Source organism: Elephantulus edwardii, unplaced genomic scaffold (genome assembly GCF_000299155.1).
Source record: "Elephantulus edwardii isolate Elephantulus edwardi_28Jun2011 unplaced genomic scaffold, EleEdw1.0 scaffold00166, whole genome shotgun sequence".
Taxonomy (NCBI): Eukaryota; Metazoa; Chordata; class Mammalia; order Macroscelidea; family Macroscelididae; genus Elephantulus; species Elephantulus edwardii.
Window position 1 is genome coordinate 5,560,021 of NW_006399916.1, and position 24,181 is coordinate 5,584,201.

The following is a 24,181-nucleotide window of genomic DNA, read 5'->3' on the forward strand; positions in this document are numbered from 1 at the left end:
ACATCCATTTTGGTCTTTTCTTCCTCTTCTGTCTTTGCAATGACTGTTTGCACTCTTCCTGAATGATACCCTTGATATCCTCCTACAACTCATCTGGCCTTCGTTCATTAGTGTTCAAAGCCTCAAATCTGGTCCTGAGATGGTTCTGAAATTTCACATATAGGACTCTTTTTGCTATTATTTTACTTTTTAAACATGGTTCCCATAAATTTCTAGAAAAAAATATTTTTTGTTCCCTCTTTTAGTTTATAAAAAGTGGATCTGGTATTTAGGCATGTTATTTATTACCTTTGTACAAATAACATCCAGAAATGTAAAAAACAAAATAACGTATAAACTAGCATATAGATTTCCTTACAGAGAAATTCCTGGCTGTAGGCTTGACCATCTAAGTCTGGATTGTGTTTTATGTCAGGAAATCTGCCAGCGGAATAAAGGTTGAGGTTAGTAGTGTAAGAAATGGGGCGCAGAGCTGTTTGGAGTCTTCTCTTTTGCCTGCTCCTTCTTTCCAGATGATGGTCGTCTTCCCCACCCAGACACCTTCTGATATCCTTGGTTAAGGCCTGGAAGCATCACAGCAGAAGTGCCTCAGTTTGAAAATGCCCGTCTGTCTGCCCAGTAGCAATTCCTCAAAGCTCTTTTTCTTTCTTTGCTTCAGAGTAATTTTCTACTGCCTTCTTCATCCTGGATCTTAGTGCCGTTTCCTTTTGCATTGCTCCTTTGGGAAAAATGTGTTCATTATCAGGAGAGCAAAGGCCCTGGAGCTCACTCACTGCCATTGAAAAGTTATTTCTATGCAAATACGCAGAGACGTCTCTTCTCTCGATTGCTAGGACTCTGTTGTCGCAGCTGTGTGTCGTGCCTTTCTTTGCTCACAGCTTTTCATCCATAGCACCTTTAATCTAACCACCCTCATATAGATCAAAATGGACTCTTAGGGACATTTTCTATAAGTTTGATATTTTACCTTTAATTAATCCTAGTAAAGTCAGTGTATTTATTTCCTTTTTCTTAAAAACAATTTTATCTTAACTTTTCCCCCCTTAACAAGTTGTCAGTATTTTGATAGTGTTTCAGTTTTGTCTTTGTGATGTACCCATTGTGTTTAGAGGTTTTTATTTCTTCCTGAAGGATGCAAACCCCAAACCAAACCTACAAACATCAGTCCAGCCTAGCTCATAGTGACCTCCTCTTTGAGCTTTCTAAGGCTGTAAAGATTTGCAGGAGGAAACTCTTTGTGTTTTTTCTCTTGGAGTAGTTGGTGGGTTTGAACTGCTGACCTTGTGTTAGCAGCCTAAGATTTTATTCACTGTGCTACCAAGCCTCCTTGTCTAAAGACTAAAATGCCTCAAATTGTAGGAATACTTCCTCCCCCGATGTTTTCCCAGTAACCTGGTAAAAGTGGACATCCAACTGTTAGGGAGAAATTCTGCCTGCTCTTGGAGGTTTGCTCACTGCTTTGAGAAAAAAGAATAAAATGTGAGAATATTTACTAATGGTTCTTGGGATTGTTTATTGGCCTAGGCTTTACAGTGATAGTACTAAAATTTACTCACTCTTGAGTCCTACTTGGTATTTACAGGTCTGCAGATCTTGTTTCTTAAAAATTTAGAATTTATTCATATGCCACAAAATTTCACTGTTTTGAAGTATGCAGTTTAGTATGTTTTACGGTTTTTGCCACTAATTCTAATTAATCTTTGTTTATTTAGTCCTTATTTTAACATGAAAATTTTCTTTTGGATTTTTCTTTTTATAATTAATATGTTTAAAACGCCATATATACTCCAAGATTTACTCGCAGAAGCTATACGTTGTCCGTCTTCTTAATAGTAATACTTTCTTTTGTCTTACCTCACAGAATGTAGAAGTGAATTAACTTACTTAGCTGAAATACAGAGTATTGAAGTCAGAATTGCTTTTTGAAAATTGAATCTGGTATTTCCTAGCTCAGTGTTGTATTTGCATCTTATTATCTGTTCTTTTCCATTTACCTTGTTTAAAGTTCTTCTTCACTTAATGCTTCCTGATCAGGTAAATATTTCCATGAAGTTGCTTTGTTTCCAGTGGGAGCATTGGGTTTGTGCTTTATAGAGATGGTATGTTTATGATTTGTTGTGGCTTTTTGCCAGCAAAGAAGCAAATAATATTAGAGGTAAATAAAAACCAAGCAGGCCCTTGATCTGAACTGGCTTTTGTTAAAATAGTTCTGATTCTTATTTATTTTAATAATCAGAATCTTGACTATAGATGTTGTATAAACAATTTCCTGGTTTAGCTCCTTGGGGGAAATAAGTTAAAGGAATCATGCGTATGATGCTATGGGTTATCTTGATTTTTATTTATGGTTTTATATATGTACTCAGAAAAGCGGAGGGCCAGTGAAAGAAGAGAAGACCTTTAATGAGATGGATTGACTCAATGACTGTCATGATGGGTTCTAGTATGGCAAAGATGATATGGATGGCATAGGATAGGGCAGGGTTCAGATCTGTCGTTGATGGGGTTGCTACTAATGTAGTGGTAGTCAAGTAGCACCTGATAACAACAAATCCCATTGGAGGTGGAGATAAATCTTTATACTCATTTATTCAGTTAACAATTAGTTACTGGAAAAAAAAATTTAAAAAAAACCCAAACAAACAAACAAAAAAACCGAATTAGTTGCTGAGTATCTGCTCTCTGCCAGGCAGTGTTCAGGTTCTTGGGATACATCAGAGAACAAAACAGTCGTTTAAAAATTTGGTTTTAAAGCTTGTATCCTAGTGGGGTGAAATGGATAATGACAAACTGCACCTAAGTGTTTATGCAATATAGTAGTTGTCAGTATGGTGGGGTAGTTGTTGTTACTGGGGAGTTGGAGCCAAACCATAGCTGCCCTGCCAGCAGGTTTTCGAAAGGAGTTAATATCAAGGGAGGAGATTGTCCATCTTTCTCCTGTGGAGCACCTGGTAGATTCAAACTGCATACTTTTGGGTTGCCAGTGCAACGCCTTACTACTAGGCCACCAAGTTAAAAAAATTAGGACAGGGTGGAGGGATAAAGAGGGCTGAATGAGTTGTGAATCTGCATAAAGTGACTAGAGCAGCCTTACTGAGCCCACTCTGAATAGGACAGAGGGCCCTAGGTGCCGGGAGTTGGGCACTGAGCTGCCCACCAAGAGTTCAGCGTCCACTTGTGGGAGAAGATGAGGCAGTCTGCTTTTGTACAACTCTCAGCCTTTGAAGAAGCCTCTAGGGAAGTTCTGCTCTTTATTACCAAGTTGGTGTGAGGAGCAGTCATTGCACAGCTGTGGGGTTGGTTTTTTTTTTTGTTTTGAGCAGATACTTAGTTACACTTTTGTTTAGCTACAAAGTAACTTAAGGGAAAAGTGAGGTCAAGATTTTTTTTTTTGTTTTTTAATATGAGAACAAGAGCATATTTATAGGAGTAACTAACAATAGACTCATAGACCTTAATTTAATAAGAGACCAAAAATGTTGAGAGACAGGAGTAGGAAGTATTACTGGAACAGGGTTTCCATTGAGGTGATGCAAAGGGAATCTATGCAGAAATGAGGTATGGTTTTAGAGTGGAGCCTGTGTATTTTCTCTAAAGTGACAGGTTATCTAGCAAGGCTCTTCCTCTCTTCTTTTTGTGGATATAACTTTTAGTCTGAAGTCTTAAGTATTCTTAAATTTTAAGACAAAAATTGGAAATTTTAGTAAAGATGTTAACATGACCAAATAAAACCCAGTTTTTCTCCTCTGTATTTTATTGATTTTGATGTACACTATCTCTGACATCTGGTTTCCTGACTTGATAACGCTCATGATATGGCTAAGGGATAGCTGTAGAACCTTAGTTAGTTATTTTGTGACTTACTTGACAAGTAATATTTGTGGTTTTAAGTTTGGTTTTGTTCTATAGTCCCTAGAAAGTGGAGAGATCAAAGCCTTGGAGAAGTTCTTGTAATCAATTAGAGATCAGTCTGTCATTACAGACCAGGTCCTGTGCCACCTAGACAGTGTGTGCTCTGCTCACATGAAGATATGCTTCTCTCATCTTTCTTCAGATAACCTGTTTTCAGTTTGATTTATGTGCCATCTGAAATAGCAGTAGTTCTTCTCAGTAGCAAATTTGAAGATTTGTTTTTGCCAGAGAGCAATTTGGAAATCCTTTGAAGGATCATTGATATGATTTAGTGCTATCTGTCTTGTTGTTGTTGCTGATAGCCTTCAAGTCAAACACGACTCAGCGACCCAAGAACAAAAGGCCTGAAGCCCCTCTACAACCTTCAGAGGCATGCTATTTAGGAAGTGGATGCCACTTAAAAGTATTTAATACTATTCAGTAGTTTGTTATGTGCTTTTGAGTCAACTGTGAGTCATAGCAACCCTATGAAAAGTGAACCTGAACCCTGCCCTGTGCTATCTTCACAGTCTCTGTACCAGTTCATCTTGTGGCAGATCTTGCTGTCTTGCTCTGACCCTTCACATTTCCAAGCATGTTGTATTTTTCCAAGGACTGGCCCCTCCTCACAATAAATCCAAAGTATATGAGACAGCCTTACCATTCTTGCTTCCACTTTCTTCAAGACAGACCTGTTTGTTCTGTTGACAGTTCATGGATTATCCAGTACTCTTCTCTAGTACCACAACTCCAAGGCATCATTCGTCCTTACATCAAATTATAGAGATAGAAAGGGGCAACATTTATATTGCCATGCTTTGGAAAGGCATCAGTGATAAATTTACAGTGTATGGGGCTTGGCCTAATCAATAAAGTTTATTAGTCATATGTAAAATTTTTCAGTAGTTAACCTGTAAGTTTACATGGTTTTTGCCCATGAACTTGACCATTACTCGCTAGATGAAAAATATTACTCATCCCATTAGGGGAATCATTACTATCTGTTATAAAAGGAGCATATGTTTTATTGGTACCCAGTTATATTTTCAACCACTATTACGATTCTGAGCAATTGTAATAAGAAATTTTGAACATTCCACTGTAAGAAATTTTTAGTACTAAATATGATCTTTCTTGGAACCTAGTTCAGAATAGAAGGTCTTTTTGTTGTGTTTTATGTCCTCCCCTTCACTTTTTAGCCATGCTGTTTTATTACACTTACTTTTAACCTCATTAATGGTTTTATAAACTTCTTATTTTTGTCATCATCTTTTGATTAATTCTTTGTACCTGAAAATATTTTTACATAAAGCAAAAGAATGCTCCATCCTATGGATTTATTTCGTTTTATCTGTTAAGAATAGCAGTAGTTGGTCGCTTACCTTTTCACCCCCTACTGTTGGTGCAAATGTTGTTAGGAGTGTACATCACCATTTCTAGAAATCATTTGATCTGAGATTAAGGTCTAATATATTTTAGTACTTTGCAGACTGTCTGGTATGGAACTTTCTGGTTTTTGACTAGTTAGCAACCTGCATTATTCTGGTGTTAGAAGCTGGTCTTCCCTTTAATCTTTTAAATTGCACTGAATGAATGACACTGAACCCTAGTGCACAGACAGGTGCTTCTTTGCTACCCGAAAGGTTAGCAGTCCACATTCAGCAGCTCTGAGGGAGAAAGCCTTACTGTCTGTTTGCATTAGCAGTAGCTATCTCTGGGCAACTGTGGGTAAAACCTCATGGGCCACTCTGCTCTGTCACACAGGGTTACTGTGAGTCAGAAATGGCTCACTGGCACACAGTGGCAAAAATAGGAAAGGGTTTTAGGAGAAGGGTATTCTTTCTCCTAATGATAAGTCCTTTATTTTTTCCTTATACAATTAGGAAATTGTTCAGGTATCATAATTGAGACATTTTACAGGTGTTAAGGAATAGGATAAGAGTTCTAGAAAACCTGTATTCATCAAGTTAGCATTTGAGTTTTGAGTATGTGTGTGAAGATAAATGCAAATATCTTTTTTTCCCCCTTCTTCTTCTCCCTAGACCTGAAGAAGAATCTTCATCATCCTCCAGCGATGAAGATGAGGATGATAGGAAACAGATTGATGAGCTACTAGGAAAAGTTGTTTGTGTAGATTATGTTAGTTTGGATAAAAAGAAAACACTGTGGTTTCCTGCATTGGTGAGTAACTTTAGTATAAAAAAATTAATTTTTAAATATACAAACTCATAGAAACTTATTTTCTTACTAGTATTTTTCATAGGTACAAACTAAGAAGTAGTTATTTTTAACATTATTCTTTTCACATGAATATTACTTTAAAAACTATCTTTGAGTCCATGGGCCAGACTATTCAAGATAAGTAGTAAGAAAGGCAGAATTTTTGTAATTCTAGAAATTTGGTATCATCTGGTTTGGATAGTTCCATAGTAGATTTTGGATAGAAAATTCATGATACAAATTTTAAAACTCCAAATCCTCCATGGGGTTTAGTCTGTAAGGTAAGAACCAAGTGGTTCTTGGTTAACAAGGGTAGCTGGGAATTTTTCTTACTCGTCTGAGCCAGGTTGTTTGGTATCTTGATCTTACCTGTTAGATTCTTCTAGCTTACTCATGATTGAAATTGTCTCCTAGTTCAGTCTCTTGACATTCTTGCAGAGGACCCCTAAACCCCCCTACTTCACAGAGGTCTGCTCTCCAGCAGCAGTCAGTAGCCCTCCGGGCCCCAGCATTGGAGAATTCCCCTTGGCTCTCTTACAGCAACCCTCTGAGGTCTTGTAGATCCTCAGTGCTGGATTATAAGGAATGTCTTCATTATTATTGCAAGGTTTGTGCACCTCACACTGTGAAGGAAAGTGACAGAGTCTTTTGAGCTTTATGATTTTGCTATTTAAAATGGGAGCACATCCTCTGTTTCCATAAACATTTAATTACACTGCGTTTTTATGAAATTTTTTTGGAAGAAGAATAGGAAAGCAGTTTGTTTACATGACTTGAAGCAAATGCAGATTCAGTTCAGAATTAAGAATATATTGTTTTACAAGTCAACTCCTTGTGCCAGTTGTTGTTGTTTGATGCCGTCGAGTCGTAGACGACTCATAGCGACTCTGTGAACGAACAGCCTGAGCACTGTTCGTACATAGAGTTTCCGGAGGCAAGCCATTTTGGAAGTGGATGCTGCTCCTGCTTCCAGGCTTGATTTAGTTGGGAAGCTCCAGCCAACACTGTCCACCATGGGTGCCCATTACCACGATTGGCACATCACTGTTACAGTCTTGCCAGTAGAATGTATTTTTTTCTGGAAAAGATGTAGTTGGATAGGTTGTTTAAAGTTTTATTTTAAACTAGGCTGGAATGAATAATCACTGTTTTCTGAATTATTTTGATTATTAATATTTTTGTATCTGAATCAATTAGATATTGATCATCATCTCCTGGTTGCTCAGGTAAAGAGACCTCAGAGATATGAATGATTTCCTGGTCTCTGTTCCATGTTCTCATTATCTTACTAACTATAGACAAATTTCTTGGGATACACTTAATAAAATTTTAGAGTGTTCTCAGGATACCTACTTTAACACGTACTTGTTAAATACATCAGTTCTCGTATTCTCTACACATGAATGAATGTTTTTGCACGTATTGACTCGTTTACTATTATAGGAATTCTCTCTTCCTTGTAGTTAATGAAATTTTCTTAAGATTAATTACTCTTGGTGAGCTCTGGTGACCTAGTGGCAAGAAGCTGCACTGCAATCCTAGAGATGTGAGGTTTGAATCCACCAGATGCTCTGCTGAAGAAGGAGGGACAATCTCCTCCTGTACCAGTCAGATCTGATTTGACTTTACACACATTAAAAAAATAAAAAGTAATAAAAAAAAGATTAATTACTCTTTTAACCCACCTCATTTTTTCCCCACCTTAAAGGCTTATAATCTTTGACCTTACTCTCTTCTCCTCTTCTTGTTTGCTAACTCGTGAGAAATTTGGATGGGGGATTAACACACACTGTTCTATGTTTACATGCTTTTGTAGAAAATTTTATGTCCATAATAAATACACTGCCCATTCAAGTAAATGCCAGTGCCTAGTGACCCTCTAGGACAAAGGATGCCTGCCCCAGAAGATTTCCAATGCTGTAAAGTCAGTAGATTTTCTGATCTCTGAAAATTTATTGGCTTATGGAAGATTTTATCAAGATAATTCTAGTAAGCCTAAGACTGTTTTGCATAAAGGACACATGCTAAGCAGGTGGATCGCAAGTTCATTTTCCAGCCCAGAGAAATCTTCCTTCATAAATAAAGTCACAGGGGACCCCTCAGTTTAACTTTTTGTCCTATTTTTACCAGAATACAATCCGTGGGAATTATTTTTGAGTGCATGTGCATTTGGGAAGCTGACTGTGGATGACCGTAACTAGTTGTCTGCAGAAGACATGAAGGTGGGACTTGTGAGGATGAGGACTGGCTTACAGGTCCTTGCTGATGGAAGAGCATTTGGTTGGTTCCTACATCTTAGAAAGCACTTGAGAGACAGTGGCAACAGCAGTGGGATTGATTCCAGCTTGACAGTCTGAAACAGTCTTGTGACTGACAGGACCTTAGTCTGTGTCTCAGAGAGCAAGAGCTCAAAGGTACTCCACTTGTGTGTTTGTAGTTTAGGTTAGCTAAACTAGGTAACCACATACTTATAACAGATTAATGTCTCAAATGAAGAAGAAATTAATATGGAGCAGAAACATGTCTTTTTTACTGTTTATTGTGATAGATGTTTGGCATCCTTTCCATTGATCATATTTTGTATTATTTGTATCATGTTTTATATTCTTTAGTGCTTAGTTCAGGGTTTCATGCAAAATCAAGGCTCAGTAAATATGAGCTCTTATTTTAATGAATGTATTATATTCTTTATTTTACATTTGTACTTGTCCATGTAACTGTCCCTCCATCCACTTGTCTATCCATCAAACATTTGTTAGGCTCCTATTATACAAGGATTGTGCTAAAACTTTTCCAAGCATTGTTTAGGTATTTTTTATTTATCCTGATTTAGAGATAAGGGAACTGATTATTGGAAGATATAAGTAACTTGTCAAGTTTTGGGTTGAAGAGTAAGCTGAAACTTAAATATCAGTGTATGCTATAATTTCTTCATTCCTAAAAGCACTGAAACTCTTTTTAAAGAGTTTTGTTTTGAAAACATGTGATAGAAAATTGTTTTATGTCTCTCTCAAACAGAAAAATCAGTTTTTACTTGGGATTTAAATAGTTTCTAGTAAAAAGAAACTAAGAATTTATGCTGTTGGAAGGTTAGTGATCTGGGTCACCAGCCATTTCATGATTATTTCTATATAGGTTGTCAACAGTAAGGATTGAGATCTGTTGACCAGTGATGAATCACTGTGTCCACTTATAAAATGTTGTAAAATATTAGTCTTGACAATCATATAAACAGTCCTCATATTTATAATCTTTAAATTCTCTTTTACAAATTTAATACATTTGTATAAGAGATTTTAGTAGAAAACAAGCGCATTCTCTTAAGGACTATAAACAAACCACAGTCATCTCTATATAACGTTTAGCCTGGCCAAGCCGTAAGTTAAGCTCCTTTAAGTTAGTTATTGCCATGAAGTTGGAACCAACTCCTAGCTGACCCTTCAGCGGGTTTTCAGAGGCTGTAAATGACAGTGGAGATTGCATGTCGATATCCCATGGAGCAGCTGGTGCATTCGAACCACCAGGCAGCCTTTGCCTTTGGATTAGCAGCACAGCACCCTATGAACAATGCCACCAAAGCTTCTGAGATTCCTCCTTTAACTTTAATAACAACAATGGAAAATGAGTGATAATAGCCTCAGTTTAAGAGGAGGAAACTTTCACAAACCATCATTCTTTGTTCCCTTCACTAATATCTGGCAGCCTTAAAATGTTGAAGTTTAAGATTCAGAATTTCTCGTCTGTAGCCTCTTGAGAGTGATCTTACAGTTTTAGTTGCCAGCTGTCACAGAGATGATAAATTGAAATGCTTTTGGAACCAGAGCAGCTGTATACGTAAGCTGGACAGAGTACAACAGAGGGTGGTTCCAGGGGCAGGACTGGTGTGGAGCCTCCGCCTCACACCCTCACTGTCCACATTAGCCAAGAATGCTCACACATGCCCTGTGCACGGTGCTGTGTGGCAAAGAAAATGATGGGAGATGGGGCTCAAGGGCACAAGGTTTAGACTTTGTTTTAGCCTGCTGAGTTCCCAGTATTTATCTGTAGTCTGTGCTTCGAGCTTTCGCCTGCGCTAAGGGTTGGAGGGATGTCCCTCTATTCATTACTTCCATTTCAGTACTCTTCTTCTACCTTGAACTTGAAAGTCTCAGGAAAGTCTACTATATCTTCTATCTCCTGCCATACTTTCCCACATTGTTTCTTTGCATGGGATTGAAACCCTTTCAACCCATTTGTACAAAGCAGAAGCTTAACCATCTTCTGGTCAATTTTCGCACTCTCCCTCACATTCCTTACCCCTTCACTTTGTTCAGCTGTTGCTGTCAGTCTGTTCCATTAGTTATGTCATACCCAGATGATCGCCTTGGTTGAGTTTCCTCCAACCTGTTGTCCTCTGGCCCACTTTATTCATAGCAGTCAAAGTAATTTTATAAAAGCAGATCATGTCCGTTATCTTCCTGCACATGCTTCCCTTAGACATTTCAGTTGTTATCCTAAAAACTAGGGTATGGCCTACAGGCTCAGGAAAATCCGGACCTTTTTTTTGTGACTTACTCTCAGCCAGGATGAGAAGTTAGTCGCATTGGCCTTCTTTTGTTTCCAGGAGTAAGTTCCCCTGTCTCAGGGTCTCTGTATAATCTGTTTGCAGGTCTAATTCCTCTCCATCCTTCACATCTCAGTTGAAGTGCCTTCCTTGTAAGGTGATTTCCAACTTCCCAGAAGCACACTGTTCTTTTAAATGCACATACAAGGTGCAAGTTGTGTACCGCTGTTCCCCACCCTCATAAGGCAGTGCTCCCCCTCACTTCCATGTCCCAGCCCCCAAAAGTCCAGCTCTGTGTGGGAAGGCCCAGCGTGGGACTTGCCCTGTTGTCTTCACTAGTACAATCAATGCTGGCACTAATTAACATTTGCAGATGACGGAATGACCAATACCAACCGTGCAAGGCTCTTGTGAGTGGGCCAGAAAGTTTTTCTAGATATGCTGTGTGTGCAAAATACTTCTCATCAGTGAATTATTCAGTATAATTAGCAGTTAAGCAATACTACAAGAAAGTGACAATGTGTTTTTCACTATGAAAAATTTTGAGGACTTAATTTTGAAAGACTTAATTAGAACCTGTTATTTCTAGCTTCTCTCACATCTGCCACAGAGTAGTTGTTATTCTGAACCCAGCCCGGTCCTATGCCATCCTCGTCATCTCTGACACACTTGAGCCTTTTGTTGGAGTTACTTGTTGATCCATCCTGTTGAGGATCTTCCTTTCTTTTGTTAACGCTCACTCCATCTCATTGAAGGGCCTTTTCTCCCTTGCTGACCCTCCACCTTTTTAAGCATGGTGTCCCTCTCCAAGGAATAGCTTCTCTAAGCAGCATGCCCAAAATATGCGAGATTAAACTTTTGCCTCCAAGGAGCATGCTGCCTCCACTTTTTTCTTGGACATAACTGGGTTATTTTGGCAGCTCATGAGATCTTCAGTACTCTTCCTAACATCATACCTTAAAGGCATTGTTTCTTCTTCTGTCATTCTTATACATTGTTCAGCTTTCAGATGCCTAGCAAGTAATTGAGAAGACTATGGCTTGGATCACATCCTCCTTAATCTTTTTAAAATGACATCAGTGACCTTTAGATTTTTGGCTGAGGACACAGAGGGCAGTGAACAACAACATCCCTCTCTTAGCTGATCCAGGCTCTTGGCTAAGATGTGCCTTTCCATCTCTGCCCCTATGTAGTCTGGCTTTCTCTTTCTCACTTGAGTCTACATCCTGACTAGTTGCACTCATCTGCTGTAAGTTTGTGCCGTGCCAGGCAGCAGACCCTGTCACCCACAGAGACACACGCATGGAGGGCTGTGTTTAGGTGTTCTAGAGTCAAGTAGAACTCAGAATGACCCTGTTCATGGAGAGTGGGTGTGGAAAGTCACTTAGGTGTGTGCCTACGTGTGTGTGCCCACCTTCCCTCAGATGGAAAGTAGTTTAAACTTTAGCAGCTTTTAAAAAATTGATTCTTAATATAATGATGTATAAATGCACTTTTAGTTATAATAGTTTCACATTTTCTTTAAGGTGGTTTGTCCTGATTGTAGTGACGAGATTGCTGTGAAAAAAGACAATATTCTTGTTCGGTCTTTCAAAGATGGCAAATTGTAAGTATGTTTACTTAGTGTGACAAATTGTTATTTATCTGTTTATAAATATGTTCTACTTTTCCAGATTAGAATTCTATATATTGAATTAATTATTTCCAGTAACACAGTTTGATTGACGACATTAAGCTGTATTCTTTGTTCCAGGAGGGATCTCTTCTTTAGGGTGTAATGTTTTAGTCTGTCTTTCATTAGTCATTTTGGACCTCTTTTCTAAACTATACTCTTAATAATACTGTCTAACTTGGCAACATTTGCTTGTATAATAACTACTAATTTGTTGAGACAAATTTCGTAATGTCTTAACATGTCTAATGCTGTATTAATATATTTATTGGCACATTTCTTCAGAGTTTGTTTTGAATGTCTGCGTAAATCTTTCTCATATTTGTGGTTATATTAACAGGTAGGAACTATAATGGCCTTGTGGTAAGCTGCTGTGCTGCCAACTGGAAGGCACGTGATTCACATTCACCAGTTGCTATGTGGGAATAAGAGGAATAGTCTCCTCCTGTCTCATCTCCAGCCTTTGACAGCTCACTGGAGGCAGCTATGTTAGGTCCAACTTTATAGCAGTGGACAACTAGATCAGTGGTTGTGACATCTGCTGGCCATCTTTTCTCTCTTATTAGACTGCAGTGCTGTCACTGTGGGAGATGCTCTTGTAGCACTGAGTCATGCTTGACTACCAAATTAAAAGGCTGATATTTGGAACCCACCACCTGCTCCATAGGAGAGAGATCAGAATTTGCTTCTTTTTTTTTTTGCTTCTGTCAAGACCAAAACTGTTTATTCTGAGTCATCAGTATTGTCATACTCTAGTGTGCCATTGAATCACAGCTGACCCATAGCTGACCTTCCAGTGGGTTTTCAGAGACAGTTGTACAGGAGATTGCCCAATGACTTCCCAAAGGTTTTTAAGGCTAGGAATTCTTTACAGAAGCATACTGCCTCAGCTTTCTCCCACAGAGTGACTGGTGAGTTCAAACAACGAGTATTTTTGTTTACCTCGGAGTACATAACCACGGAGCCCACCACCTTGGAAGATGTGCCAAGATTCAGTGCTGTCCTTTTGTTGTTTGTATCATCAAGTTGGAAGTTACCCATAGCTGACTCTCCAGCTGGTTTTCAGATACACCAGTTGGAGAGTCAGCTATAGGCACATTGCCTGTCCTTCTCCCACAGAGCAGTTGGTGATTCAGACTGTGCCTTTGGGATTGCAGCGTATCTTCTTGCCACTAGGCCACTGGAGCTCCCTGTGATGTCCTGTAGGATTGCTGATTTGGAATCCAGTTGATGGAAACAGATTGGTTTTATTTTGTTTAGAAAAGAACTCTGGTGGCCTCATGGTAAGAAGCTAAGAGCCAATCATTGAAGAAGGATGAACAATCCCCTTCCATGTGATTAACTGCTTCTGAAAACCCAATAGAGGGCCAGTGTCTTTTTAAAACAAGCAAAAACCCTCACCCCTTTTAAAGTATCCATAATGAAAGGAAATACACATTTACTTCAAAGCCAGTTGGGTTGGGAGGAAGTAAGTGAAATTGTAACTAAGAATTGATCATTACTGTTGGTAGGGGGTATATGGGGGTTTATTCCTCTTTTTAAGTGCACACCACTTATGGAAATGTGGAAATTATAAAGAGTGAGAAAAATGTATTTTAAGTGATTCTCAGTGTATCTCCCTCATACACTCACTCATTGCTGTTGAGATAGAACCAAATCATACCTGACCTTCCCACTGGTTTTCAAAGGCTGTAAATCCCATGAGAAGAGATTGCCCATGTTTCTCTCAAAGCAACTGGTGGAGTCGAACTGCAAGAGAAGCACTGCCTTTGGGTTTACAGCTCCCTAGCAACTGTGCCACCAGGGCTTCTTTCTGTGGATTGATATAAAAAATAAATGTGCACAAAAAAACCAGACTAAGTACCTACTAGTTTAGAATAGGAAATATATAACAACATGTGAAATGTAGCCAGTAAATTATGTATTAAAAGTTTGTTACCTGCTAAGAATGCCATTTTTCCCCCATTGGACAAAAGAAAATTTACATTCTAAATTAGTAGATTAATTTTAATCTCATATTAATGAATCCATTCTTTGATTATCCAAAGATAATGGCTAAGTCTTAATATTATTAGACTTCCTTTTTTTATTAGATTAATACATTCTTAACATTTTTATTCATTACTGTTATTGCTGTACTTTTCAGTGTTGCATTTAGACAACTATTTGAATATACCTTGATGTTTATAAAGCATCTCTTAGGTGAAATTCTTTTGTAGCTCATTACATATTTTAGTATCTTGAGACTTACATCGCCAAGTGTAATCCCCTTTATTGTAAATCTCAAGTTATCTTACTGTTATTTTCTGTGTCTCTCTAGAGTGCATGTAGTTGCTTGTACTCTTGATTAAACTCTTCCATACTTTTGTTTTCAATTTTAAAAATATAGTACTTCAGTAGCAAGAAAAGATGTACATGAAATTACTAGTGAAAGTGCCCCAAAGCCTGATGCTGTATTAAAACAAGGTAAGAGTAATTTGAGAAAAAGTTACCAAGACTTTTGAATTTAAATATTTTTTAAAATATTTATAAGGATTAAATCTTCATTCTCTGTTTCTTAAAAGTGTATTTTTATTTGCTTTTACCTATCTTAGTTCTTAAAGTTTGTGTTGTCCTCTTGTGACTTCTGTATTCTTAAACCCATGTGTCTTAGTTACCATAATTTTTCTTTTTAACTTATAATCAGGGACATGAGAAGAAATTGCCCATTTATAAAGTAGCAAGTAACTAAATTATCAGCTATTACTGTAATTTGCTCTGTATCTAGTAAATAAAACATTGGATCCTGCAGATGGTAGAAAAAACAATGAGAAACATTTGATTTCCATTTAGCACTAATGAATGATCATCCCTAACTGCAGGACTCCAGTGGTGGTATTTCATTGAGGAATATGTTGTATAATTGCATTTTAGTTGGCTTTTGGTAATATAAATAGTTATTTGTTTTTCTTATGTTCTTACTCATTAAATCCAATAATACACTATATAAACTCTGAAAATTATTAATAATTTATGGATTTTCATTTGTTGCCATGTCTTAATGAATGACAACAATTGTTTATAAATTTTGTTGAAGCCAGTTATAAACAATTTTATTTCAGGTTTAACGGGAAATACTGAGAACATGTTAAAAATGTTCAGATGTTTTATGTTCATTCCATGGGTGGGCTTAGTTTTTTGGAAGTGTCATTAGATAAATGATTAAAAGAGTAAAACTTTTATTTTTATTCAGAGTAAGAAAACCTTCTATAATTTGCTTGAATCATCTATAAAGTGGGGGTACTAATAGTCCTTCAAGATTTCTGGTGGGCTAGTCATTAGGGAGTTGTGCTACTGCCCAAAGAGAGCATCTTTCTGGGAGTTCACATTCCCAGCAGCTCCATGGAAGAAAGAGGTGCAGTTTGAAGGCAATGAATTCTTCGAGTAATAGTGCCTGATTCAGCAGGTTGTTAGGGTGAAACGAGCTGCTTCATTGAAAAGCAATTATCTGCACTGGTGGGTAGTTACCACTTGTTTGTCAGGAATAATGATATTTTTTATTTGTCTTCATCAGATCAGGTGTGAGAATGTCTTCAGTTCATGCACTCTGTGGTTTCTTTGCAGCCTTTGATCAGGCACTTGAATTTCATAAAAATAGAACAATCCCCACTAACTGGAAGACTGAGCTGAAAGAAGACAGCTCCAGCAGTGAAGCAGAGGAGGAGGAGGAGGAAGATGATGATGAGAAAGAGAAAGGGGACAACAGCAGCGAGGAGGAGGCAAGTGTGTGCTGTGAACCTTAGTCTTTGCAGCGGTACCGGGACCTTCTGCACGAGAGACGGCTTGACGTGATACCTATTGGCAGTCAGTCCCTTAAGTCACAGCTTTAGTATCCTAGCAGGCAAAAAACTGTTCCTTAATCTTTTGAGTTCTTTGATTAATCATATAATTGAGAAAGTACACATTTATAGAACAAAACTCCTTTTGCAGACCTTTCACCATTTCCTATATAGTCATGTGTCACTTTGTAAAATGTTTGTTGTTGTTCACCGTGGGGTCGGAACTGACCTATCGCTGACCCTTCTGTGAGTTTTCAGAGGCAGTTAATTGAATCGGAGGAGGTTACCCATCCTTGTCTTGTGGAGCAGCTGTTGGATTTTAACTTCATTTTGAGATTGTAGCACAGCTTCTTGCCACATCTGTGTGTTTTATTGAAATTCCTAGAAAAAGTATGAGCTGTCTTGTGACTGACTTAACGTTAATGCAGTAGTCAGAATGTTCAAGTACAGATTGATAGCACTTGAATTCCGAGTCTCAAATCATCTTCTCTAATTCATCATAGACTATAGTACTGAATGGCTCAAAAAGAAATCCTTTTTTTTTTTTTAGTATAGCTTGAGGCGGGTCCTCACTGAGCTAATTCTGCGGTGGTGAGGTACTCTTAACAGGCTTGCTGGATGATTTCATAACGGAGTTTCTTGATGGGTGTACATGCAGTGATAGCTACTTATATTTAATAGTTAAGTGAATTGTATAAATAAGGTTAGGAAATTGAGACCGTTTAAATATAATTTCAGGTAAGTTTTGAATTTCTGCTCATTATTTGTGAAAACCAATTTCATGAGATAGGATGATTTTTGAGATGATGATATGATGGTATAAGTAAGCTGTAAAGAGAGCCAAACTTCAACAGAAAGTGGACCAGGCCCTCTCCTGCTGAGTCGTGGCAACCCCCACACTCTCTAATCACCTTTTGTAAATGTTAGTGGGCATAGACTGAATATCTTTCACCAGGAGGGTCTGGTGGATTTGAACTTCTGACAGCTCCATTCCCTACTTGTTTCTCTCATTCCTCCTCTTGATGCCTCCTCCACCTTTGACCACTGCTCTGTGGCAGTGTTGGATTACATTACTCGCTGCTTGCTCCCCTGCTGGGCACATATTAACACTATCACATGGCTGGCCTTCCTGTGCTCAGCCTGGCACCCTGCTGGTCAGTTTGTACAACTTGATTTATGTCATTGTAACCCGATTTATATCTTTGTAAGTGTTACATGACCCATCAGCCCCCTACACCTGCAGGAAAATGAATCACTCTTAACACTTTCACCAAGAAATCTCTAAGCCCCTTCAGGATAGGGACCCTGTGTTACTCCTATTTTATATCCGCAGAATCTGTTATATTGCCTCATATGATCAATAAATGTTCATTACATAATCTTTTGTTGTTTAGATTAGAGTTGTGCTTTACACACTTAGATTTTTGGAACAGGAATAAATTTGATAATGTTAGTCATACTGTACCACAGGAACATTAAGATATTATCTGAACATTCATTTTCTTTCCCCTTATATCTGACTTCCAGTTGTTGGAGTGCTGGTAGGTGGTTTGTAGGGTGTTGCACTGCTAGCCTCAAGGCTCGCCCCTCCTTCCAGTTCTCATCCACCAGTGACCCTGAGAAGGAGGAAAGATGGGTCATCTCCTCCATTGCTATTCCAGCCTTCAAAGCCTGGGGAAGGGTTGTTGGTGAAGTGACTCAGCAGCTTTTGAGTCCATTTATTGGCGGCTGTGGAGTCGTGACCTGCTTTTTTTCTGGGGGGGACGGGGGGACACCTCATCCTCGTCCTGCACCTTCTCACTGATAGGTGGCGGTCTCCAGGGTTTGTGGTGACCAATTTTGGAAATAGCTCATCATCCTTTGTTCTAGTTTAGAAGCACTGCTGAAGTCCTCCTATGAGGGACTAGAGGGGTGCACATGGGTAGTACTGGCTGTGAGTTTTTACTAGACCCATCATATGGATTCTTTTCTCCTCAGTGCGTGAGTCTAGTCGTTCACTAACGTGAGTTTTGTTTTCAACTTCATGTCAGTCTACTGGTTTGTGAATAAAATGGTAGATCTCACCCCATTGGCTCTTGCTCACAGACACCCTCTGAACCACCATCTGGCCCTGTACCATCCTCAGTGGCGCCACTGTGGGCAAGCCTGTCATGGCAGCCCAGGGAAGTCCAGTTTGCGGAGATCCTCTACTCTTTTTGCCCACCTTCTACTTTAGCAAGCATCATGCTCTTCCCCAGGACTGGTCCTACCCAGTGGGATGGCCACAGAAATAGCACTCCTAACTGTATTGTCAAGAGAGACTAGGCCATTCTGGAAGTCCGTGCATATTCTGTGCTTTTTCCATCACCCTGATGCAGATGCATCAGTTCTTTATAGGCTTCTGTAGTCACTCCCAGCTTTAGAGCACACATGATGGCCATGGCTTTGAACTTCTGATTTTTTAAATAATGTTATAATGTAGATTAATTTAGCCAATTAAAAAGTATGCTTTTAATGGAATTTTGAAAACATGTATGAATCAGACAAAATGACTGGAGCCTAACAGTATAATCACTCTTTGCATTTATTCCCGATTTTTTTTTGTGGCACATTCCACCATTCCATTTTCTCACGTCTGACTCAGCACCTAGCTGTGCAGACACTTGAGTGCTTAGGAAGTGTGTGGTGAATGGACGCATGCCATTGCCTTCATAAATTCTGAAGTCTCATTGCATGCAGGTTGCACAGAACCACAGGCCCTGCAACAGCAGCAAGAAGCTGGTCCCTTCCTTGTAATTGATAAATTGGGGAGCAATTTTACAACTTGAAAATTTCCCTAAGTCTGAGGTAGAGCAGGTTTGTTTCCCACTTTCCTGATGTTACAAGCCCACCCTACTATGCAGCAGGGCTTATGTCAAGCAGGATACTTGTTTTAAAGTTAATAGCACCTCAGTTTATAAATTCTTAAAGGTGCAATAAAAGACTGATGGTGATACTAAACCCTGACCCATTTTAATTATAATTAGAGTAGATCTTGTGACCCTGGATTTGAGAGTAGATTTCTGATATGATAAAAAGTTCATTAAAATTTTGTTAGTGTCATCTTTTTTAATATGAGTATTTATATTCCATTCTGATTACTGAGATAACTTTTAAGAGTACTTTTGTAAAGTATATAATGTCTAGATATTTCTGGTTTTGGACAGCTTACTGTTAAATCCATTTCTGTGTGCTACCAAAATCCTTTGAAATCCTTTTAATTAGTATTAGTTTTTACTGTGAGCTAAAAATATTCTTGTGTTATTACAATGCTTAATTAAGGAATATTTTTCTTTCTTCTGTGATTAAAATTAGGAAGAGGTGGAACCATTTCCAGAAGAAAGGGAGAACTTTCTTCAACAGTTGTACAAATTTATGGAAGATAGAGGTAAGTACTTGGGTTTTGTTTTTTAATTTCTCACTGGTCTTGTAGGTTTCAGGTAGACAGACACTATTTTAAAATAAGACTTCCTATCATTAAATTTCATGTCACTGGCAATCACCAGCACTCATGAGCACCTAGCATTGTTCCTCTCACACAAGTGCTTACTGAAGGAGGAGTTGGAAGAATTCCATGGGATTGTGACCATAGGTGCATAAATGTTTGTATTTCTTGCTATTCACCTACCCACCCATGAGGCCCCCAAAGGATGCTTACTCAGGTGTAGTGATAGGATGGAGTCATAAGAAACATTTTACACAAAGGTCCCTACTGAAAACCTCTCCCGAAATCACCACGGTGCTTTGTTTGAAGTAAGCATGTACATATGTGTTGTTTGGATGGACATATAAGAAACAACAGCTGCGCTGATCCTTGCATGAACTATAAGTCATCCTGTGACTTGACCCCATAAAACTAACCAGAGTTAGTTGTTGCTGTTGGTGTTATTATGTGCCATCAAGTCAAACAACTCACAACTGACTGTCCATGGTTTTAAATCCCAGAGGAAATTGCTCATCCTCTCATGGAGCAGCTGGTGGATTCAAACCGTGTGCCTTTGAGATTGTAGTGCAACTTCTTCCCACTAGGGCATCAGAGTTCCCTAACTAGAGTTACACCATTTCTACAATCTAGAAATAAAAGAAAGGTAACAGAGTCTCAGTGAGAAGCTTGCACCAATTTATTACATGCTCTTGTTAAAGAAATGCAAGAATTGTGAGCTAAGGAAAGGGTAAACTTACAATTTGCAGTGATTGCCTTTCTTGTCCTCCATCATGTGTGACCCTGTCACTGTGCGTGCCTCCCTTGTCCTTGCCTAAGAAGGTGCTGAAAGGTGGGGACGAGAAGAGGTAGACATCTATAGCTGAGGACAAGAAAACAGTATATTCTGTGGGAATGGATGTCACTTAAATTTCTGTTTGTAATGCTGATAAGAAGAGCTGATTCTCTTTTCTTCCCGCCCTCTCATTAATTACAGTGTAGAGATCTCTATAAAGATCTTTAATTTAAAAATGTCTGCGGGGGAGGGGTAGGCAGGGAGAACAGTTGAACAGTGAATGAATGGAAGTCCTAAGTCTCTAAACTTTGATTAAAATTAATTAAAAAAAAAAGAGAAAGAAGAGAAAATGTCTTCAGTTCTTGTATTATTTCTGTTTGTGAATGGAGGTTTGGTCTAAGAAGGTATATATGGCAGAAATGTTCCTGAAAAACTGTAAAATAATAAAGTTATTTTTATTAACATTGAAAAAAAAAAGAAGGTATATATGTTCCTTCATAGGCTTTTGTATGAGAGAAAAGAAGAAAATCTCTCCTTATAGAGGAGATGAGAAAATGGGATTGTGCCAGTCACATGCGTTTGCACAGAGCCATGTGTGGATTGCCTTTTTCTGCTCTTGCAGCGTCTCCACACAGTGACTGCAGCAGTGGGCTCATGTGTGGCAAAGTTGATGAGGATGGCATGGGATAGAGAGTTTGATCTATTGTTCATAGGGTCACTTTGAGGCCTCTGAGACCCAACCACACCCAGCAACAACCACTTCCTGGTGGCTTGATAGCTTGATGCACTCCCACTGTGTTAGAGCACAACACAGCTAGAGCCTTTCCACTGCAGAATCATTGTGAGGAATAATCATGAATTCGTGAAACTAAGAAAGCCCTTGAACTACAGCTTTCCCTGTGATTCAGTTTCATAACAATTACTTAAACATTTTCTCCAGTTTTACCTAAATCTTATTTCTCTCATTTAAAATAAATTTCGTTTCTTGGCTGTTCTGTTTGTTGTTATTTTGTTCATCAGGGGCAGTAAGATGGAATGAAATTATGATTTTAAAATTGTGATGTGTGGAAAAACAAAGATCAGATGGACTTGGTTTTGTTGTGGTGGTGATGTGTGCTGTCAAGTTCATAGCTGACCCTCCAGAGGCTTTTGTGGCTACAAATTACGTGGGGAAAAATTGCCCAGCTTTCTCCCAAGGACCAGCTAGTGGATTAAAATCACCTACCTTGGTATTGGCAGCGCAACTCCCTACCTTCTGGCCACCAGAGCTCCCCATAGACTTAATAGACATCATGTATTTGATTAATAGTCAAATTTTTCCATATATATCCTTTATATGTATGTATGTAGGTAGGTAGGTAGGTGTGTATGTATGTGTACTCATTGGTATTATGTGAATCCTTACAAATCTAAAATAAAAAATAAAGTTTGATTCTAATATATTTCATATTTTCAACAGGCACACCAATTAACAAAAGACCTGTTCTTGGATATAGAAATTTGAATCTCTTTAAGTTATTCAGACTTGTACACAAACTTGGAGGATTTGATAATGTAAGTATTTGAATTAAATGTGAAATGGTTTTCATAATAACATTCTCTCTCAAGTACTTCCGGACTTAAAATGATTTCCTATTACTATTTCCTGTTAACCAAAGAATATAAAGACAACGAACATGCCAATTTAATAGAGCTACCCTTCCACAGATAAGGTTGAAATTTAATTCAAGATTAGGTTTCTGATCTCCCCCCCCCCCTTTTCTTTTTAAAGTTAGTTTTCTCATTTCTAGTTCTGCTTGTCAAACTCCTGAGCCCCCTGGCTGTGGTGGGATCACAGTGTCCTCCTGGTGAGGGCAGTCCCGTCTATGTCCCTTGTCTTCCTGGCATGTGTATGTGTGTGAAACATTCAAGATATTTTTGTTGAAATGACGTGGAAAAACTGTTTTCAGGTTACTGTGACATACAGGTATCATCCAGCAGACTGTGTGATGCATTGTAAAGTGCTTATTACTTAGAAATACTCCTTGTAGATTCATTCACTGATTAGTTTTATGGAAAAGTATAAGTCCTTTAAGGTTTTTTCTATTTATTTTTACAAAATTTAACTTAGGAACTCGTGATATCTTGTTTACTTGTAACAAGGCTTATCATTGGAAAGTTAAATTACCTAAAATATCTTAACATTTGCAATTCTCTGAGATTTGCTGAAATGCTGAAATTTATATTACAACATTGTAAGTCAGAATTCTTTTTCTAATTAGGCAGATTTTTAGTTTAGAATTTATCAAGATTGCTATTTTTCATACCTTTGAAATTTCAGCATGTATGTGTGTGTGTGTGTGTGTGTGTGTGTGTATGTACACCATTTTTATATATATACTATTTTTGAGATTATAAGTAAGGTCCATTCCTGACTATTTCTTTAAGAAGTTTTGAGTCAGATGGAGGAGTTTTTATTATTACTTGAGTGCAAGAAAATTCTCATACTTTTTTAGTGATTTAAAAGCTGCAGTGATTGTGATCAAGAATTTGCTTCAGAAAAGTCACATTACTTCAGTTCCTTAAGTGTGAGGGCAAATTTCTGTAGTATTGAAACAGGGCTTCTCAGGGTGGTGTCCTTCTCAAGGGAGTGACTGACCCCCACCCTGACTGCCTGAGGCTCCCTGCGGGCCTGCCCATCACCAGCCATCCCATCTTTCAAGCCTTCATTCCTGGATTTCCACTGGTTTTCCTGTGACAAATCATGCAAATAGTAAAAACTGTAGCCTGTCATTGGTAACCCTGTTTAGGGACTGTCTAGACACATACATATGTGCGTAGATACCCATGTAAACTTACTGTACAGCCAGTAATTTGATCATATTCTCACCATCTAATTCGGGAGTTTTCATTTTACTTTGTCCTTCAGATTGAAAGTGGAGCTGTCTGGAAACAAGTATACCAAGATCTTGGAATCCCTGTCTTAAATTCAGCTGCAGGCTACAATGTCAAGTGTGCTTACAAAAAGTAAGTGTGCGTGCTCTGTAGCTCCTTTATGTGCTTGACCTGGACAGCGAGGTAGCATGTACCATGCCTGGAGGGCTTTCTTCTTGGAAGAGATGCACTGCCATAGGGTGCTTTCTGAGATTACCTGTGGAGTGTTCAGAGCTGTGAGACACTGTGGAGGAAGTGTTGTGGCAAAGTAAATTTGGAAGGTACACAGACCTTAAAAAGCCCATGTCCTAAATTTGAAGAAACCAAGGCTTTGTTCCTGGTTTTGTCATTTTTCAGCAGTCTGTACCCTTGTATCATTTATTTGGCTGAACCCTCTTCATTTGTAAAATATGAACATTTCTTTCACAGGATTACTCTGATGCCTTTATGAAATTTTAAAAATTAACAGGCTCAGTTTGGCAAGGAAGACCCAAACCTGACCAGACCCTTACATGGAGTCAGTGTCAGCTCATGGGGACCCTCTAGTGGGTTCAATGATGAGTGCGCATCATTCTTGGTGGCTTCAAACCACTAACCTTTTGGTTAGCCCCTCTTCACCCACTAGGCCACTGGGGATTCTTGGTACATAAGAAATGCTCATTAAGTCTTTGCCTATACAGATCATAGCCCCCCCCCAAAAAAAAAATAGTCATCAAATAGCACTCATACTTAGCAAAACTCAAACCCAGCCCAGGCCTTCTAGTCTGTTCTGCCTCAGAGCAACCATCTGGCAGGTTTTCTCTCTCTCCTTCCTTCTATTCCTCCCTCCCTCCCTTTCTCTCTCTCATTGCCTTTGAGTTCGTTCTGACTGATAGTTGACCCTCCAGCT

The 24,181-nt window shown here is 38.6% G+C and overlaps 1 protein-coding gene across 1 annotated transcript in view; it reads left to right on the forward strand.

Moving 5' to 3' along the window:
• Positions 1-24,181, forward strand: part of ARID4B (AT rich interactive domain 4B (RBP1-like)) — a 121,549-nt gene that overhangs the window by 38,921 nt on the left and 58,447 nt on the right. The window contains exons 7-13 of the mRNA XM_006895392.1: positions 5,934-6,072; positions 12,181-12,260; positions 14,716-14,792; positions 15,930-16,084; positions 19,478-19,550; positions 21,839-21,933; positions 23,288-23,385. Coding sequence (XP_006895454.1) covers positions 5,934-6,072; positions 12,181-12,260; positions 14,716-14,792; positions 15,930-16,084; positions 19,478-19,550; positions 21,839-21,933; positions 23,288-23,385 — 717 coding nt within the window. The remainder of the gene's footprint in view (positions 1-5,933; positions 6,073-12,180; positions 12,261-14,715; positions 14,793-15,929; positions 16,085-19,477; positions 19,551-21,838; positions 21,934-23,287; positions 23,386-24,181) is intronic.